The sequence below is a fragment of the Helianthus annuus genome, chromosome 1 (assembly GCF_002127325.2).
Source record: "Helianthus annuus cultivar XRQ/B chromosome 1, HanXRQr2.0-SUNRISE, whole genome shotgun sequence".
Taxonomy (NCBI): Eukaryota; Viridiplantae; Streptophyta; class Magnoliopsida; order Asterales; family Asteraceae; genus Helianthus; species Helianthus annuus.
In genome coordinates this window covers 12,635,035-12,656,206 of record NC_035433.2, presented here as the reverse complement: position 1 = coordinate 12,656,206, position 21,172 = coordinate 12,635,035, and the positions used below count along the sequence as shown (strand labels likewise).

Here is a 21,172-nt window from a genome sequence, read left to right as displayed (position 1 = left end):
ATTTTTATTTCTTTAGATTAAGGTTTTCGTTTGAAATCGTTTTAAACGAAAGCATATAATTTCGTGGTCAACGAGCATCCAGCGAGATCGTTCGTTAAACTAAGGTGTCTTTTTTTGTTGTCATGATTCTTTAATTTTTTATTTTAACCTATGTTGATTGTATGTAATGAGATCATTGGTTGAATCGGTTTAGAACCGGACCTTGCGTACATGTTTCCGCTGCGTTCAGTTAATAAACTATTTTTACAAAAGGTACACGAAATTCCAACAGTACAACAACAACAACAACCATACCCAGTAAATCCCACAAATAGCAAAGCTACTTATAGGGTCTGGGGAGGGTGGGATGTAGACAGACCTTGCCTCTATCCCTAGGGATAGAGTGGCTGCTTCCAGAGAGACCCTCAGCTCCAAAACGAACCGCATGCCAATACCAAGTCAAAGAATATAGAATATAGAAAAAGAAGCCACCAATAGCAAGACCAATACCAAGAAAGTGATAAGAGTGACACAATACAATGTAAATCAAGTATAACTAGAATTACCATCCGCCGCAATGCGACGGGGATGCGTTAGTTATATATCATATTAGATGAAAGGCATATGTTTCTTACATTACCGCAAGTCTGTGTGTAAAACATAGAAAATAATAACTGAGCCGATCTATGACCCACACATTGCAACAGATCTATCAAACGGAGAAAAATCGACGCGTTGTGACGGGCCTGTCAAACAGGATAAAGTAGATGAAAAAATGTTGAACTCCACACGCACGTTGTGGCATGTTGACTCGGAAAATCTAGAACGAAACGTTAAACACAAAACTTGCGATAGATGAAAAGTATATGGGGTCAAAGTTGCAAAAGTTGAAAAGCTTTAGGTTAAAAGTAAAAAAAATTAAAGTGGTTAAATCGTAAAAGATGGAAATTTTTTAATTAGAAGTGAGAGTTCAAATTAATCAAAGGGGTTAAATTGTATAAGGTGGAAACTTTTGAAGTAGAAGTGAAAAATCAAATTAATCAAGGGGGTTAAATTACCAAAGATTAAAACCTTAAACTAAAATTGTCAAAAATTGATACTTTAGGGTTAAAAAAGGAAAATTCCAAATTTTTTTGAAACACTCCCAAAGCTAAAAGTACAACATATATATGCATATAGAAGTTGCTAATTTATAGGTTTATAATAGCACGCAACATCATTTGGGCATAACACAAGGAGATAATCACCGGTAAAGTCACTTAAGGGATAAGAAAACTTACGTCCCTAAAATACACCTAAGACCTTATTGTAATACCCTCTAGAGGTCCTGAACCCTAATCCTACGCCTCCACGAAGTCCTATCTCGGACCATGTCCTCAGAAAGATGCAACTCTAGTAAATCATGCCTAATCTGCTCATCCCATGTCAGTTTGGGTCTGCCTCTTCCTCTCCTCCCCTCCACAGTAAGAGTTTCCACTACTCTAACTGGTGCCGTCGTTTGCCTCCGCTTCACATGCCCAAACCATCTCAACCTCCCCTCCTTAATCTTATCCGCTATACTAGCCACTCCTAATCTCTCCCTAAAAACCTCATTTCTTATCCGATCTAACCTCGTGTGTCCGCACATCCACCTCAACATCCTCATCTCTGCTACCTCCATTTTGCGCGCTTGTGTCTTCTTGATAGCCCAACAGTCTGTCCCATATAGCATAGCGGGCCTAACTGCTACCCTGTAAAATTTCCCCTTTAGTTTAGTTGGGAACCTCCTATCGCACAATACTCCACTGGCTGCCCTCCATCTACACCAGCCCGCCTGTATGCGATGGGTTACATCACTATCTATGTCACCATCTCTTTGTACAAACGACCCCAAATACTTAAATTTAGTTACCTGCGGGACCAATTGATCCTCAATTGTGATTTGGGTGTCATCGTCATCGGCTGAACCACTGAAATCGCAGTGTAGATACTCAGTCTTTGATCGACTAATCCTTAGGCCCTTTCCCTCTAGAGCTACACGCCACTCCTCTACCCTCGAGTTCAGGCACTGTTTAGTCTCCGAAATCAAGACAATATCGTCTGCAAAAAGCATGCACCACGGAACTGTCTCCTGAATCAACTTGGACAACTCATCCAAGATAACCGCAAAAAGAAAAGGGCTCAACGCAGACCCTTGGTGTAGTCCTACCTCCACAGGAAAGAAGTTTGTATCCCCTACAGGCGCGCGAACACTAGTTTCTGTTCTATCGTATGTATCCTTAGTTATGTCTATATACTTCCTAGGTAGCCCTCAACCCTCCAAACTATCCCAAATCAGTTGTCGTGGGACACTGTCATATGCCTTTTCAAGGTCGATAAACACCATATGTAAATCTTGCTTCTTCGATCTATATTTTTCCATCAATCTTCTTAGAATATGTATCGCTTCTGTAGTTGACCTCCCTTTCATGAAACCAAATTAGTTTACTGAAACCTGAGTTTCTCTTCTAATTCTAGTTTCATTTACCCTTTCCCAGAGTTTCATAGTGTGACTTAGCAGTTTGATTCCTCTGTAGTTCCCACAACATTGAGTGTCTCCTTTATTCTTGTATAACGGCACTACGACACTACTCCTCCACTGATCTGGCATTTTTCCAGTCTTAAAAATACGATTGAACAAAAGTGTTAACCATCGGACTCCTTCTTCCCCCAAACACTTCCACACCTCAATCGGTATGTTGTCCAAACCCACTGCCTTGCCTCTTCCCATCTTCTTAAGTGCCATCCTCACCTCTTCATGTGTGATCCTGCTGCAGTAGCAATTATTCTGTTGTCGCCCTTGAGTCCTGGGATTGCTGCTATCTTGTTGGTATGCCCTACCGTCATTGAAAAGATTATGGAAGTAGGTTTGCCATCTGAGCTTAATGTCATGTGCCTTGGCTAAAACACGTCCATCCTCTCCTTTGATAAACTTTACTACTCCTAGATCTTGTCTTCTTCGCTCCCTCGCTTTGGAAATCTTGAACATATCATGCTCCCCCTCTTTTCTTTCCAAACGTTCATATATTTGTTTATAGGCTGTGTTTTTTGCCTCGGTCACCGCCTTTTTCGCTTCCCTTTTTACCTTCTTGTATAACTCCCTCACCCTCAGCCGCTCCTCCTCATCTGTGCACCTCAAAAGATCTCTAAAACTCTGTTGCTTATCCTTTATTTTGGTATGCACGTCTTCATTCCACCACCAAGACTCCTTATGCCCACTCGTCTTTCCTGTTGTGACCCCTAGCGTCTCATTCGCCACTGTAGTGATCGTAGTCGCCATATCCTCCCACATCCGGTTTGCGTCGTCACCTGGTTGCATCGATGTCATCGAGTTAACTTTATCTCTAAACATCATAAGTTTTTCTCCCTTCAGGTTTCCCCAACGGGTCCTGGGTCTGGTTTTCCTTTCCCCCTCGGTTAACCTTACTTTTAGGGCTATGTCTGCTACTAGCAAATGGTGCTGAGTCACTGCAGTCTCCCTTGGTATAACCTTACAGTTCATCCACATCCGTCGATCTTCCTGCCTCATCAAAAGATAGTCGATTTGCGTGTTACGTCCTCCGCTACTAAAAGTGATCAAATGAGATTCCCTCTTCTTAAAGAACGAGTTTATAATACCTAGGCCATGAGTTGTCGCGAAGTCTAAAAGGTCTCTACCAGGGTCATTCCTATCACCAAAACCAAAACCCCCATGTACCAACTCAAAGCCATCACTATCCTTACCAATGTGCCCATTAAAATCTCCTCCTATAAAAACTTTCTCCTCCCTGGGTATGGCCCTTACTACTACATCTAGACAATCCCAGAACTCTCTTTTCTCTTGATCTCCTAGTCCCACTTGCGGTGCATAGGCGCATACCACTGTCACTACTTGCTCACCTAATACTAACCTTAACACCATAATTCTGTCGTTGTGTCGTGTCACCTCAATTACATTCTTATGCAATTCTATAGACACCAAAAATCCTACTCCGTTCTTTGCCCCATCAGGTCCGGAATACAACAACTTATACCCATTGCGCTCATCTGCTCTCTGTCCTTTCCACCTAGTCTCCTGAAGGCACGCTATCTGTACCCTACGTCTTTTGAGTGCGTCTATCACTTCCAACAATTTACTACTAAGAGTTCCTACGTTCCAAGACGCCACACGTAAACTACACCTTCTAGCTTTACCTTTACCTGCATCTCTCGTCCTTGGACATGATCTCACGTAAAAGTCATTGCTTCTATTGTCTATTATTACAAGTAACAACTAACCACAAGATAACAAACAATGAGCAACACAAAGTACACAAAGGGCGAAACTATACAATACGCAACGGCAAGCATACAATGACAATAAATAGCATAGACGACTATGCCCAAGTAATACTTTATAGTAAGCAACTAGGGTATCTAATGATATCTGTAAAATACTAATAATAATAAAAATATAGTGATAATACTAATAATAATAATAAAAATATAGTGAGCACCTAGGGTATTTAATGATAATTATAAAATACTAATAATAATAAAAATAAGTATAATAAATCTACCACTAAAAAGAATTTAACAAGGATAGAGTGCACCTAGGTCGGAAGAAAAATAGCGGAGAACCCCGCTCTGGAGAATCGATAAGGGAGGCTGTTACTGCTTCCAAACGATGCCTGCTGGAAAATATTTTGGTCTGGTCCAAGTTGTTGCCTCCAATTGTCTTAAAATTTGGCGCCAAAAACGTATGGTCTGTATGAGGGAAGTGGTGGCTGCGGTGGTTCCGGCCAAACTGGTGCGGTGGTTCCGGCCAAACTGGTTAGAGCTTCAGGCCGGCGGTTAGCAGGGAGAGACAAAGTGGCGGCGGGTTTTGGGTTTTGAGGCCGGCGGGTGGTCGAGGGAGGGAGGGGGAGAGAGGGAGGGAGGGGGGGAGGGAGGGAGGGAGAGAGAGAGAGAGAGAGAGAGAGATGCGTAGTACACGTTTATTCAAATCCATATTAACATGACTAACTTTGGATGCAAGAAATAAAAACACTAAAACTTTAGCTAAAACAAGTCTTTTCTTTTTGCTATATTTGGTACCAATCATCAATCAAATCTTAAAATCGTGATTACAGAATGCAGCTTCTACATATCCTCCATCATGATGCAGTGTCTAAAAAAGTTCACGAAAACAAAACAAAACAGAACAGAACATTCTGGGAAGGAAGGCTAGATGAAACCCGGGATTTCTCCAGGCATTGGAGCCAACTGGTTGGTGTTAAACCTTTCTTCATCATAAAATGTAGCGCGTACAACCCTCCCCCCAAAAAACCGACCTTCGAGATCAACAAGTGCTTTCGTTGCTTGCTCAGATCTCTCAAACTGCACAAATATTCTAACAGCTTCGTCAACTGGAAAACTAGGCTCCGTTATTTCAAATATCAACACCCTCGTCACTGTTCCATATTTTGAGCATTCCTCTGCAACCTCCGCTTCTAGATCATCATCTACCTCCCCGGGACCCACCTTCAAACATGTATTAGATAAAGATTTTATGTCACGTCACAACATCCGATTTTGACAAACAAACATATGCCCAGATAAACTTCTAATGTTGCTTCAAAGTTGATACACAGAAGATTGGCTGGTTGTTGCAGTAATAGTTATTGCACCCTAAATACTTAATAACATCATATTTATTTAATCAACAAAAGAATACACCCAAATTTCATAGTAAGGAGAAGGGTATAATAATAATAATAATCATCAACTGTATTTAACATGAACTGGGTGTATTTGAGATAACTTTTTTTGGTCAGGTTAATACGATATTATTGCATGTTTTTAGAAGTACATATGAATTGCATAACACATTTAAGAAAGCAAAGACAAAGATAGAACAATAAAGAGATGTTTTGAGTGCACGTCCAATATCTTAAATACTCTACTGCTGCTACTCCAAATCTGATTACTTTGAGATAATTGCAAAAACTTGTTGGCAAACATTAAAAAAAACTGATTATTGCGGCTTGATATCCAAAGACAACCTACATAGATAGACGTGATCATTCTTTTCACCAAAAGTAAAACTTTGGTTGCTGCATAAAATGATTTCAAATAACAATCAACTGGGAACAACAAAATGAGAATCGCCACTAGAAATGGAATGATGAAGCTACCACATGTGTCCAACACCACAATTTCCAAGTTGCAAACTAGTTAACACTACACTGTTTTGACCCACATAGTTGAATGACATGATAAGTTGATAACAACTAGTTATGCATATATACAAATATCAACTTAGGTTGTGTCGTTTCTTTTCTTTTTTTTTTGTACAAACGGTTGTGTCTTTTCTTTTCTACTCCATATATACAAATACCAACGGATACAATTAGCAACTTAAGGATTCTTTTATAACCAACCATCGCATCACTTAATCAAATATAAAATTAAACGGTTCATTCAATAATTTTTAACACCAACCATTGCATCATTTATTTAATCAGATACAAAATTCAACGGTTCATTCAATAACTGGGCCCATTAGGGTTAGAGCCGGCCAGTCCCTTCTCCTTATGCACTCTCCTAATGGCCCACAAAGGGACCAAAGCCTACAACTCCAACAGACATTCAACAAGCATACCACGTGTAGTAAAACATCAGCCAAGCTAGTTGCATGAATCGGTACTAGGAAAAATTACAAATATTCTAATGTTAATAGTTAAAACGTTATTTTATGTTTTTCTCTACATACTCCAATACGCTTTGCATAGAATTTATATATAATAGAAGAAAGATGGTCTTAGTGACAGACTAAACATAACTGTTTCCAAAAATGATAACTGTGGATTAGATTATCATTTCAGCCACAGGAAAGCAGTTTGGGATATATTCTAAAAAGAAGCCTAGAAATGCATCTGAAGCTTACAAATATCATAGGATTACTTGCTTTCAAATTGCATGAAGCTTAACTGAGCCAGAGTCAACTATTGATCTTGTGCTCAGATAAACTCATTTTCTATTACCACATCAACATACCGGTGAATATTACTTACTAGTGCCTTTAAGAAGATAACACTTCCTTTTTGAACCATCATAAAGAACAAATATAAGCAGGCAGAGAACATGGTCTTCTTCCATATCACAGAACAAGTGCTACTAACTACTAGAATGCTAGTTAATGGCAAGATTCTTAACCAGTGATACGTTATGATCACAATTTTTTTCAGTTTTTTTTTCCAATGGAAAATGTTTTGTTTAAAATAAGCATCTGCATAACCTGCAGACCACATAGGTCCGCCGATGCCTAGTGATTTCATAGGAAAGAACAATTTACATATGGTCACTGGTGTTCAAGTATATTTAAGGATTATTGGTGTAGTTGTTCTCCTAATGAAATGAAATTATTGAATAGATTACTCCTTTGGACAATAATATCAAGCAGGCAGGGTTGATGAGTTTAAAGCAACGAGATAAGGTAGGTAGGTAGGTTACCATGTTCCGAAGAAGCACAACTTTGGTAGGGTGACCATTGATGGTAACACCTCCTCTAGGTTTCTTTTCGGGGGGCTGTTGCTGCTGCTGCTGCTGCTTAGGCTGACTGGCATTGACAATAACACCGGCTCTCCTATCGGTCTTCTTGGCCATCAAGGGAGTGGTAATCCCCTGCTCCTGCTTACCAAGCCCCTGCCCGGCTTTCCACCCCATTTTAGCCATCATTCTCTGGGCAGCAGTCATCTGTCCACCCGCCCCAACACCCAAACCCCCGGACTCAGACTTCTCAATGCTAAACCCATCCCCATCCCCATCACCCGAAGGCGGCGGTGAAGTGGGCACACCACTCATGGCCGCACGCCGCTTATACGCTTCCTCACCTGATATATTCATCTCCCTATCTCTCTTCTCCTTACTCTCCCTCTCCTCTTCCTCCTGTCGCCTCCTATCAATCTCCCTCTTCATCTCCGCCCTCTTCCTCTCCTTCCTGTACTCCTCGTAATCGTTGGGTCTGGCGGGATCGTACTCCTCATTCACCGACGATGTCACTCCCACAAGTGCCGGTTGGAACGGCGTTGTGCTGACGTCGGCAACCACCGGGGGGGCTCTGGGTTTGCTTTGTTGGGGTTTAATTAGGGTTTTGGGGGGTGGGATGTGTGAGGGCTTGCGGAGAGTAGGGGGAGCCATTTTAACGGAGCTGGACCAGACATTGGATGAGGATGAGGAGGAGGGATTGAGGGTTTTGGAGTGGGAATCCTCATCTGTGGATGTGGACGAAGGTGGAGGTAGGTCTCCGTACAATCCACCCAGCATTGTATTGTTGCTTTGCTTTGCTTGATGATCGATCAATCGAACAAAACAGACAAGAATTGCTTGTGTTGGGATAACAATAGGGCTCTTTGGGGAAAATATGTTGATGAAACGTTGATCGAGATTCGCTTTTAAAGTTTTCTTCAATTAACCATAAAGTCTCTTTGTGGGCGTTATGCGACATGTGTCGTGCCACGTTACACAGAGGCTTTATGAGGTGTTATGTCACTTGAGACTGTAGTTATAAAGTCCCTACGTCATCATTACTCAATTAATTAATTTTCAATTTTTTAATTAACTTCTAATTTTTTTTAAATTAAAATTCACATCCAACCGGTGCGAATTCAAGTACCGATCCAGATGACTAGAAACTCAAAACCTAGACTCCATTAAATCTCCCAATGCCATTCAAATTGAAACGGAAGAAGCCCTAGGTAGGACATATTCAAAACCTAATTTGAAACCTGTTCGAAATTGATGAGTGAGTGAATAATAATTGCTAATCAACGAAGCCGCTAAACTAGCAGCGCATGGAGATTCTTCGAAGGATTGAGAGCGGGTTATCCAGCTTCGTTTAGAACCTAGGGTTGTGGATGATTGGATGAGAAGCTATGGTGGATTTTGAAACCCTAAGTTGCAGATGCAGATGAAGACGAAGAAGATGAAGGTGAAACCCTAGAGAAGAAGGAAGCAGGGGATTGATGAAGGTGAAACCCTAGCTGCACAAATCCTCCACGACGCCGCGATATTGATGGCGCTGCCATCTGATTTTGGCCCGATACCGCCCCCCGTCCTGATGTACCCGGCGCCATGCGACGCTATGTTTGTTTTTCTGGGGCATATAGCGCCCCACTAGAGCAGGTCTAATATAATTCAAACCCTTTTGTTTTTATTTTTGTCATTTTTATCTTTATATATTATTATTATTATTATTATTATTATTATTATTATTATTGTTATTAGTATCTATATAAAACGTTATTTAATTTAAAAGAAACATTTTTGGTTATTTGAAAAAAAATCAGTTTCTTACGTTTTAAACTAAAGCGAGTCATTTTAGTTTTGAAGCAGGGCTTTTTTTTTTTTTGTTCATAACGGCTTGAAGTGGGTATTCGAACTTAGTTTGTATAAACAATAATACCCAAAATTTTCAATGAAACTTTGAAGCCAGCTAACTTAATATAGTTTTTGGAGTTAAAAGAATGAGAAATATGTTTAAGAATCACCATGTCAATTTGTAGATAATGATTCTCATTAGTCAATAATATACCCTCACAACAATTAAATTTCAACTTATATCAATTATTAATTGATATTACATGCTTTGATCAAATCATTTTACTACCTAACGTGCTAGTTAATGTTTTATTTTCTATTTGCAATGAACCAATCGGTCATGAAGCTGCATAAAAGGCAAAGCAAGTTATAGTTAAACCCTCCCTCTCTCCTGGGCGATTTTTTGCACATCATGAACCCTAACCTTCTTTGAGATTCGTTTGTATAACAGTCTGTGATTAGAGGTTGTTCATTCAATCTCTATAACGAACTCGTTAGCAATAGTAATCAATCTGAATCTAGGGTTTTTTCGTTTTTTTTTCTTGAATCGCCGCCATAGTAGCTGTATTAGAGATTCTGGTGTATTAATCTAGGTGTTATTGGTCGCGGTTAACTGAGTTTAACTTAGCTAGATTGATACTCTGGATTAATGTACTAAGAATTGATTTTCGGCTCTAGGGTTACAGGATTAGGGTTTCTGTTTTGTCATTGTTCTTTGGTTCGGCTGGAAGTTTTTGGCTTTCTAGTGATTCGGGTGCATGGAGGGTAGAAGTGATGGTCAAAATCCGTTGAAGGAGGGTGTCACTCCGGGGACGGAAGAGAAGTCACCTCTGATTCGGGGTATTGGATTGCGAGTAACGAATATTGAGGGCAACAATTGGCTTCCTAGGCGGGGTATGTACTCAACTAATAGTAATTCAGTTATTGATGGGCTGTTCGAGATTTCTAAACCTGTTGAATTAAATGAGGATCGTGCATGTGGAGGGAGCTATGTGGCGGCAATGGGAGCCCCCCATGCAAACCCTATGTCGGCTGCTAAAGGGGTAAACCCTAATTCGGCTGGGCATGTTTCTTCTAATGTTCAGGGAAGTAGTTCCACTCCTAAGTCGTATGCGGATTCGGTGGTAGCTAGTAACATTCAGAAAGTTAATTTCCGTTCGTTGTCTAGCTCGGTTGTGCATGAAGGGTGTGACGTTGTTCTACCCAAGGAATCTGTCCGAACCGTGCAGGAGAAATTGTCTAATACTTTATATGGGTATTTTTTGGGGGACCGGGTTGCTTTCCCGGTTGTTGACTATTTTGTTAAGTGTAACTGGAAGAAGTATGGTTTGCAAAAGACGATGATGAATGCAAATGGTTTTTTCTTCTTTAAGTTTAATGATGAAGGTGGGATGATGAATGTCCTCAAAGATGGTCCGTGGATTATCAGGTCGCAACCGTTGTTCCTTAACACATGGACTCCTACTACCAAGCTAGAAAAGAAAGAAGTTAAGAAGGTGCAGGTTTGGGTTAAAATTCATGAGGTCCCTATTGCGGCATACACGGAAGATGGCCTTAGTTTGATAGCTACAACAATCGGTGAGCCAAAAATGCTGGATTCTTTTACAACTTCTATGTGTACGGATTCATGGGGCCGTAGCAGCTATGCTAGAGCGTTGGTGGAAATTTCGGCTGACAAGGAGTTTCGTGAGGAGATTACAATGGCGATACCCGAACCGGAAGGGGAGGGTTTTATTAAGGAAACTATGTATGTGGAGTATGAATGGAGTCCGCATCGTTGCCCTACATGTTGTGTCTTTGGTCACACGGTTGAGATGTGTCCAAAGAGGCCAATGAAAAATGTTAGGAAGGACATGCCAACTCGTAATGTTCAAATGAGCGTGCAATTGAAAAAGGTTCCGATTGTTGATCAGGATGGGTATACTGAAGTTCATGGGAAGAAGGCTGCTAGAAAGACGGGAATTCCGGTGAATAAACAGAAAAACAGATTTGAATATCGGTCGGTGGTCTCAAAACCTCAACCGAAAGGTAATAATGGGCCTTCTTCGATGCCTGTTAAATTGAATAACCCTTTTGATGTGTTAAATCAAGTTGATTCGGGGGAGGGTACAAGCAACAAGCATTCGGGTACGGGCCTGGAGGATACGGATGATGAGGTTGAAGATGTGTATAATGAAATGGATGATTTTATGCAGCAAGGCACGCAAAAAATACAGAATAAACAAGGGGCAAGCACTCCTTCACAGGTTGTTGCTGATGATTAGTCTCGCGGTTTGGAACATAAGGGGGTTGAACCGCCCGCTTAAACAAATGGAGGTTCGACAAGCTGTGAAGGATTATAAGTTGAGTTTGTGTGCTATTCTAGAGTCCCATGTTAATGTTGCTAATCTGGCGAGTGTGTGTAAGTCCGTGTTCCGCTCGTGGGATTGGACTTCAAATGGAGGTTGTTGTGACAAAGGTACTAGAATCATTGTTGGATGGAATCCGGCGATTTTTGATGTGATGATATTGGCTCAGTCTGATCAGGTTATGCATCTCCAGCTGGTGTTTAAACTGGATAAACGGATGGTCTTTTGTTCTATTGTCTATGCAGCCAACTATTATGTAACTCGTAGGGATTTGTGGCACCAACTTTCTATGCACAAAACCCTTGTGGCGGATAGTCCGTGGTTTATCATGGGTGACTTTAATTCGGTGCTAAATATAGAGGATAAGTCTATGGGCACGTCTTCTATATCCATCGGTATGAGGGAGTTCCAAGCATGTGTAGATGATATTGAAGTGGTTGATATCAATCGATCAGGTATTCATTTTACTTGGAATCAAAAGCCAAAGCAAGGGGTTGGGTTACTGAAGAAAATTGACCGGGTAATGGGGAACACTCCTTTTTTGGCTGATTATTCGAATTCGGTTGCTATCTTCAAACCTTATCGGCTCTCGGATCACTGCCCTTGCATTTTATCTATCCCGGAAGCTATGAATCTGAAACCGAGGTCGTTTAAATTTGCTAATTTTCTCGTCTTTAAGCCCGAATTCTTAGAGATTGTCAATAAGTGGTGGGGGACTCATGTTGATGGAGTGCATCAGTTCAAAGTTGTCAAGAAACTGCGTTTGCTGAAAAATCCACTTCGGTCGCTTCTTTTTAAGCAAGGGAATCTACATAAGAAAGTCGAGAATCTTAGATTGAAGTTAGATGTGATTCAACAACACATTGATCAGGACCCGTCTAATGTTGATTTCCGAGCTGATGAGGCTTCAACTAGCCGTGATTTACAGGTAGCTTTATTGGATGAGGAGCGTTTCCTGAAACAAAAATCTAAAGTGGATTGGTTAGCTGCAGGCGATATGAACACGGCTTTCTTTCACTCTTCTTTGAAAGCCAGAAACCATTTTTCCAGGATTGATGTTATTACTGATTCAGGTGGTATTCTTTTTGAAGGCGACATGGTTTATAAGGCGTTTGTTCAGCATTATGAAAAGTTTTTTGGTTCGCAAGGAGATATTTCGCTACAGCCGGCCCCAGATTTATTCCCACGAACGTTATCTCACAATGTGGCTTCTCATATGGTTCGACAAGTTACGACGGAGGAGGTAAAAAAAGCGATGTTTTCTATTGGTAACGATAAAGCCCCTGGGCTGGATGGTTACACGGCAGCCTTTTTTAAAAGTGCTTGGTCTTTAGTTGGTAATGATATATCTACTGCGATTAAGGATTTCTTCGAAACAGGTAATTTGCTTCGGGAATTGAATCATACGCTCATTGTTCTCATTCCAAAGGTTTCGACTCCCATGCTTGTTACTGACTTTCGTCCGATTGCTTGCTGTAATGTTTTCTACAAATGCATTAGTAAGATTGTTGCAGACAGAATTAAAGGGGCTCTTAATGATATTGTCGGTATCAACCAATCGGCATTTGTTCCGGGTCGGAAGATATCGGATAATATTCTTTTAACCCAAGAGTTAATGCATAATTATCATAGAGATGTGGGTCCTCCTAGATGTGCGTTTAAAGTTGATATTCAGAAAGCTTATGATACGGTGGATTGGGGGTTTCTGAAAAATGTGCTGATTGGGTTTGGTTTTCACATCAAAATGGTGGAGTGGATTATGCTTTGTGTCTCTACTACCTCATTCTCGGTTTGTGTTAATGGCTCAGTGCATGGGTTTTTTAAAGGCAACCGTGGACTAAGGCAAGGTGATCCAATGTCCCCATATTTATTTACTCTAGTCATGGAGGTCTTAACGAGTATTTTGCACCATTCGGTTCGAATTGACTCTTCGTTTAAATTTCACAATAGATGCGAAAAACAGCGGATTATTAATCTATGTTTTGCAGATGACCTTTTTCTTTTTGCTAGAGGGGAAGTTAATTCGGCTAATTGTATTATGTCATCTCTCTCGAAGTTTACCAAGATGTCGGGTTTGGTGCCTAGCAACCAGAAAAGCACGGTTTTCTTTTATAATGTTAAAAATCAAACTAAACAAGCTATTCTGGATATTATGCCTTTTACGGAAGGAAAGTTGCCTGTCAAGTACTTGGGGGTCCCCCTGGTTTCGGCTAGGCTAGGGTACAATGATTGTCGAGTGCTAGTGGAAAGATTAGAAAAGTGAATTATGCATTGGAGGAATAAGCTCTTATCTTTTGCGGGTAGACTTCAACTTATTGTTTCGGTTCTATCATCTATGCATATTTATTGGTCCTCGGTCTTTATCCTGCCGGTTCGAATTATTAAGGAGCTTGAAGCTAAAATGAGAAACTTTCTTTGGTCTCAAGAGGCTGCGTTTAACAAAGGTAAATCTAAAGTTTCTTGGAAATTGGTTTGCACGCCGAAATATGAAGGGGGTTTGGGTATTCGTCGTGTTGGGGATATGAATAAAGCGCTGATGACGTCTCATATTTGGAGCATTGTCTCCAAGCGAGATTCCTTGTGGGTTGATTGGGTGTATTCGTATCGTTTAAAAGGTAAGAGTTTTTGGGTTTGCAAAACGCCCTCAAATAGCTGTTGGTCGTGGCGAAAGCTCACTCAATTGCGGCCTCTAATTAGACGTCATATATGGTCGGAAGTGGGTAATGGTGCTAACACTTCAGCATGGTTCGATAATTGGACTGATTTGGGGCCTCTGGGTGATTTTCTCTCATCTAGAGTTATCACTGATGCTGATTTCAGATTGGAAGATTCGGTGGCTGATGTGTTTTCGAATGGTGCTTGGAGATGGCCTACGGCTTGGAGGGATCTATTCCCTGTTCTTATTCAAACTGATCAAGTTCTATTGGATCCCTTGAAAAATGATAGGCTGTTATGGAAGGATGGGAATGATCTTAATGGGTTTTCGTCTTCTGGGGTTTGGCACTCGTTACGACACAAAGAGCCGGAAGTGAATTGGTGTAGTATCGTGTGGTTCGCTCAGTGTATTCCGAGGCAAGCCTTCATGATGTGGTTGATTATGAAACGTAAGCTACTTACGCAGGATAAAATTCTGCAATGGGATCTGTCTTGTCGAAAAAACATGAACATGATGTGTTGTTTATTGTGCTTTGAGGATTTCGATTCTCATCCTCACCTGTTCTTTGAATGTAAGTACTCTTCTCAGGTGTGGACGCAAATTCGAGATCAAGGAGGGATGAACTCGGTTTGCCCAAGATGGTCGGAGATTATTACTTGGCTTTGTGCTCGTCCTCATCATAAGAGGGCTGATACGTATGTTGCTAAGCTTCTAGTTGCGGCTACTGCATACAACATTTGGCAAGAGAGGAATGCAAGGCTGTTTAAAAATCAACTAAGACCTCCAGAGACTGTTAGCGATGTTATTATAAAAACAGTGCGATACAAGTCGATGGGTGCAAAACTGAAGGATACTGGGAGGGTACGGAAGATTCTTGAAGAATGGGAGATTCATGCGCATAAAGATGGCGACGATGGTTGCTGATTAGTTGTTTTGTTGTGTTGGCCGGTTGATTCTAGAGTTTAGTCTAGTTGTCGTTCCTTTGCTTGGTTGTTTGTTTAGTGTTTTGGTTTTCGAGTTTACTTTCATGGGGCATGTCTCATGATTGAACTAGTGTAGACTCACTACACTACTTATGTTTTTTGGTTGTGAATATATAGAATCACCGGGGTAACCCTTTACCCCAAAAAAAAAAAATAATGTTTTATTTTCTTTTTTCATCTTATTACTATTAATAAATAAAGTTTGTTAATTATATTATAAAAATATTTAAATATAATAATAATACTAATAAAATAGAAATAGAAAGATGAAAAAACTAAAATATGAAATAAATTAAAAATATAAAATCAAATATTTTTTCCTAAAAAAGTTCTAAAACTTTTTATTGTTTAAAAATATCTTTTTTATTAATTTGTAATGATGTTTTGTAGAAACATAATAAAATACTAGTTAGAGAAAAATCTTCAAAAACAATATTTGAATTGTATAGAGGGGTGAAATTTAACAATTTTTAAATTGTATTTTTAGAAAGGAGGTATGACTAGTAAAAGGGGTGCATTAAGCCAATCTTTTTTTATATTAATATTTGATAAAAACCAAAGAGAAAAGAGATCAAAACTGAATTCTCACTATTCAACATTACAATATATAGATGAACATAGCTATAAACCCTAAAGCCCATAAGTAATGGGTTGGGCCTAAAATGTCTGGTTTATAACACTCCCCCTCAGACATTTAGAATTATACACAGTTTAACAACGTACTTCAGGATGATGTTAAATAGGTACTTTAGGACCTGAATAAATAAACTGATACTACTGGATCAGCTATGCTGCCTCATTAAAAACCTTACTAAGAAAACCCAGTGGGATAAAACTTAGTTAAGGGAAAAAGAGTACAGCGTGTATAATTCTCCCCCTGAATTTAACAAACGTCTTTCAATCTACGAAGACCGATCTTGTGTGATAGCTGCTCGAAACTGCTTCTAGGTAAAGATTTCGTGAACAGGTCAGCTAGATTTTCATTTGACGTAATCTGGCGAACATCAATTTCCCCTTCTTTTTGCACGTCATATGTTGAGAAAAATTTTGGTGAGATGTGGTTTGTTCGATCACCCTTGATATAACATTCTCTGTTCTGAGCTATGCAAGCAGCATTATCTTCATAAATAATTGTCAGCTCCTTCTTGAGCTGTTCTAATCCGCATGCTTCTTGTATGTGATTAATCATTGATCTCAACCACACGCATTCTCGACCAGCATCATATAGTGCTATCAATTCGACATGGTTTGATGATGTTGCTGTAAGTGTTTGCTTAGTTGACTTCCAAGAAATTGTTGTGCCACCATATGTGAATATGTAACCTGTTTGAGATTTTTCTTTGTGAGGATCTGATAGATATCCGGCATCAGCATACCCAACAAGCTGGGACTTTTGATCTCTCTGATAGAAAAGACCTAAGTCTTGTGTCCCGTAAATATACCGGAATATATGTTTTACGCCATTCCAGTGTCTACGTGTTGGATTCGAACTGTATCTCGCTAGTACATGTACTGCAAATGCAATGTCAAGTATTGTGTTATTTGCGAGATACATACGGGCACCGATCACGCTTAAGTACGGTACTTCTGGACCAAGTACTTCTTCGCCTTCTTCTTGAGGGCGATAAGGATCCTTTTGTGGATCTAGCGGTCGGACAACCATAGGTATGCTAAACGGATGTGCTTTATCCATATTGAAACGTACTAACATCTTCTGGATGTAGTTTAATTGATGGACAAATGTGCTATTGCACAGATACTCAAATTGTAGTCCGATACATAATTTCGTCATACCAAGATCTTTCATTTTGAATTCCTTCTTTAACAACTGAGCAGCTTTCTCTATCTCTTCAGGAGATCCGATAATGTTGATATCGTCAACATAGACTGCTATTATAGTGAAATTTGAGAGTGATCGTTTTATAAAGACACATGGACTGATTACATCAGACTTGTATCATTCCTTTTCGAGATATTCACTAAGTCGATTGTACCACATACGACTAGATTGTTTGAGACCATATAAAGATCTCTGGAGCTTTATAGAACACATATCTCGAGGTGTTGATTTTAATGCTTCAGGCAATTTTAATCCTTTAGGGATTTTCATATAGATGTCATTTTCAAGTGTCCCGTATAAGGGGCTGTTTGGTAGCCTCTGAATGGTCATTAAGAGGCTACCTCTTAATGGAACCATTAAGAATTTTACCAATGAGAATGTAGAAGAATGTGACATGTGATGATTTACCATTCAGAGGTTACCTCTTAACCATTCAGACTTGAGGTTACCTCTTATTCATTCAGAGGTTTTAAACCATTAAGAGGTAGCATCTGAATGATCATTAAGAGGCTACCAAACAGCCCCTAAGTATGCGGTGACGACATCCATTACTCATATGAAGTCCTTCAGAGATTGTGAGGTGGGGGGGGGGGGGTTAGTGCACGGTCCTCCCAACCGCCGGAGTGATCTCACTCCGGGAGCCGCTACCCGACCAAGCTAGCTCCGCGGTGACTTCCCCATGCCGAGCTCTTACCCTAGGCGACATATTTCACTCCCAAGACTCGAACCCGGTACCTCTAGGAAGAGGTGGGTGTCGGTGGCCAACTAGGCTACCCCAGTTGGTTGAGATTGTGAGGTCGATTAGGAACCTAAGGGTTATCGCATCCACTACAGGGGAATACGTTTCCTCATAATCAACTCCTGGGATTTGGGAAAACCCTTGTGCTACAAGTCGAGCCTTATACCATACAATCTCATTCTTTTCATTTCTCTTTATTGCAAACACCCATTTATAACCTACTGGTTTGACGTCTATGGGCGTTCGGACTACAGGTCCGAAAATATGTCGCTTTTCGAGCGAATTCAATTCGGCATTTATGGCTTCTTGCCTTCTTGGCCAATCATTTCTGTGCATGCACTCTTCTAAAGTTTTAGGTACGTAATCATTTTCATTGATTACATCCGTTGCTATAGCATATGCGAATATATCATCAACACGTGTTTTATTCCGGTTCCACATTGTACTATCTTGTACGTAATTAATAGAGATCTCATTTTCGTTCGGTACCGGTGTTTCTTCTGAAACTTCATTTTCCTCTGGATTCATAGTTGTCTCTTCTGGGACATTTACCTCTACCGGGGTTTTTGTCTTTTCCTCTGGAAGTTTTCACCAACTGCGTTACTTTGCTCTTTTCGTTTCCGTGGGTTTTTGTCTTTGGAACCGATTGTTCTCCCACGCTTTCGTTGTATAGTAATCGCTTCTGGGATTACTTCAATTCAAGCAGGTGCATTTGATGCTGGTACATGTGACTTTGTCACTCTATTCGTGTATGTGAATGCATCTGGTAATTCATTCGTTATTCTTTGCAAATGTATGATCTTTTGGACTTCATATTCACATTGACCACTTCGGGGGTCGAGATTTGATAGAGATGATGCATTCCATGTTATTTCTTGTGTTACCAGTCTTTCTTTGTCCTTATCTCCCCCTAAGACTGGGAACATTGTTTCATCAAAATGACAGTCAGCATACCGTGCTGTAAACATGTCTCCCATCATTGGTTCTAAATATTTAATTATGGACAGGGAGTTAAAACCAATATAGATATCGAGTCTTTTTTGGGGTCCCATTGTAGTACATTGTGGTGGCGGTATTGGTATATATACCGCACAACCAAAAATTCTAAGGTGGGACAAACTTGGTTCTCATCCGGAGACCAGTTGCAATGGGGAGTATTCGCGATCAGCAGTTGGTCTCAATCTAATTAGTGTAGCGGCATGCAAAATAGCATGACCCCATGCAGAAGATGGTAATTTACATCTCATTAAGAGTGGTCTAGCGATTATATGTAATCGTTTGATTAGAGATTCAGCTAAACCGTTTTGTGTGTGAACATGAGGTACTGAATGGTCAACATACAATAGTCGTTAAAAGCTTGAGATGTGAACTCTCCTGCATTATCCATCCGGATGTTTCTAATTTGATTATCGGGGAAATTTGCTCTCAATTGTATGATTTGAGCTAAAAGTCGGGCAAATGCTACATTTGGAGTAGCTAAAAGGCTCACATATGACCATCTGGAGGATGTGTCTATTAAGACCAAGAAATAGCGGAATGGTCCACACGGAGGATGAATAGGCCCACAAATATCCCCTTGGATTCTTTTCAAAAATGAGGGGATTTCATGTATTAATTTAGTTTGTGAGGGCCGAGTTATAAATTTGCACAGAGAGCATGCTGCACATAATAAGTCTTGTGGTAGCAAAACTTTTAAGTTTTTGAGAGGGTGCCTAGTTGCACTTTTGATTATTCGTCTCATCATTATGCTACCAGGGTGACCTAGACGGTCATACCATATATTGAATGTATCTTTATCTAACAGCTTTTGGTTACTCATGTCACACCCTGGCTTTGCGGAAGCGTGGTTAATTTGGTGTAACTTCTTAATACCATAGCTTAACCATAAAAAAGCTATATGAATAAAACCATGCAAGATCATCCATTCAATTAAGTTTTAAAACCAAATACAACAACATTGTATCAACGGGAACACACCCTAACAACGTAAACATTGTTCAACAAACACAAACATCAACATAACACAAACACAGTTTAAGGACTGTGACTTGTCCAGGAAAGAGTCACATTCCCTAAACCCGGATGACCTCGTACTAGTGCAGCGGGAAAACGTGCCATACCGTGCCAGATCCTTTAATTCCCTGAAATACATGTAAGTTGAAAAATCAACAATAATGTTGAGCGAGTTCATGTGTAAGTGAGCAAATAAACCTTTGTTTGTATAAAAATCTTGGTATGTAGCAAATAAGGAAAAAGAGATCACCAATGGTTTGCAAGGCCATTGATATGTGTGAAATGCAAGTAGGAAGGCTCAAACCTAGCAGATTTATGCGTTGGGTACAAAGTCACCCCGAGGTCCGTTATGCTGGGCCTGGGGTTGGGCTCGCTACACCCAAGTAGATCTACCGCTCCTGCCCCTCTGTCCTATCCTGAGGATTAATGACCTCAAGTTTCCGCCTACCCATTCACATGATCTAAGTAACAACCCTCCTTACGCTAACCATACCATGTAAGAAATATTCGTAATCATAGTAACATGTATTTCACCCCCGCAGTTTAGAAAACTGAAAACAGTTAAGAGAAAAGGGGGACATGAACTCACAGCGGTGCGTCTCTACCAAGTATGTCTCCAAGTCAAGCAGCTATGCAACGACCTATATGTGCTAACTCTATTAGACGGACGGCCGTGCCTTAACTTTATGGTTTAAGTTTTGGGAAATAGTTAGACAACTATTTCGTGTTTACATTCTGCGCATACTTGGTAATTATTTTCCTTCCCAAGGATGGGGGATTTAATACATGTGTGTTCGTAATATATTATTAAGTCTCACTTAATATATTTTATTTCCAACTCCAAAATATAAATATTCTTCTCAAAAATATTATATTTTAACACGTATGATTTTCCCAAAATAATACTTTAACAAAAGTACGCGTTCATAATTATTTCCGTAAAATGCGTAAGTTACGTTTTAACGGTCGAGTGGTAATAATAATTACCGGTGTAACTTATATATTTATCGTGAAAGCGTTCGTATTATTTTGGATTCGTTAACGTCTGATAATATTATTTTTACCCTAAAAATAATATTTAAATATCTTCACAAATAAGTGACAAGTAACGTTGTGAAAAATATATTTACTAAATATATATTTATCACGTTTAATTTTATGAAAATCCCACCTCCGATATTTGTAAATAAAGTCGTGGCGAAACCTGTATTTTAAAAACATGTCGAAAAGTATTTCTAACACTTATGGTGAAAATAATTCTAAGTGTTAGGTTTTTGG

The 21,172-nt window shown here is 39.9% G+C and overlaps 2 protein-coding genes across 2 annotated transcripts; both read right to left on the bottom strand.

Moving 5' to 3' along the window:
* Positions 1-5,011: 5,011 nt before the first annotated feature.
* On the bottom strand, positions 5,012-8,366 carry LOC110944008 (DNA-damage-repair/toleration protein DRT111, chloroplastic). Its single transcript, XM_022185737.2, has 2 exons — positions 7,450-8,366; positions 5,012-5,478 (listed from the first exon to the last, which is right to left on the bottom strand). Exons 1-2 carry the CDS (start codon positions 8,260-8,262, stop codon positions 5,182-5,184), a joined length of 1,110 nt encoding a protein of 369 aa, XP_022041429.1. The 5' UTR covers positions 8,263-8,366; the 3' UTR covers positions 5,012-5,181.
* A 7,819-nt stretch (positions 8,367-16,185) lies between these two features.
* LOC118485940 (secreted RxLR effector protein 161-like) lies at positions 16,186-16,857 on the bottom strand. The gene has a single exon (XM_035982484.1). It carries the CDS (start codon positions 16,855-16,857, stop codon positions 16,186-16,188), a length of 672 nt encoding a protein of 223 aa, XP_035838377.1.
* Positions 16,858-21,172: the final 4,315 nt, after the last annotated feature.

Bases quoted from the DNA above. Each gene is read 5' to 3' on its own strand.
- LOC118485940 (XM_035982484.1), bottom strand. From the start codon at position 16,857: ATGTATCTCGCAAATAACACAATACTTGACATTGCATTTGCAGTACAT.
- LOC110944008 (XM_022185737.2), bottom strand. From the start codon at position 8,262: ATGCTGGGTGGATTGTACGGAGACCTACCTCCACCTTCGTCCACATCC. The intron at 5,479-7,449 runs GTAACCTACCTA...ACATGTTTGAAG, and splicing joins TTGTGCTTCTTCGGAACATG to GTGGGTCCCGGGGAGGTAGA.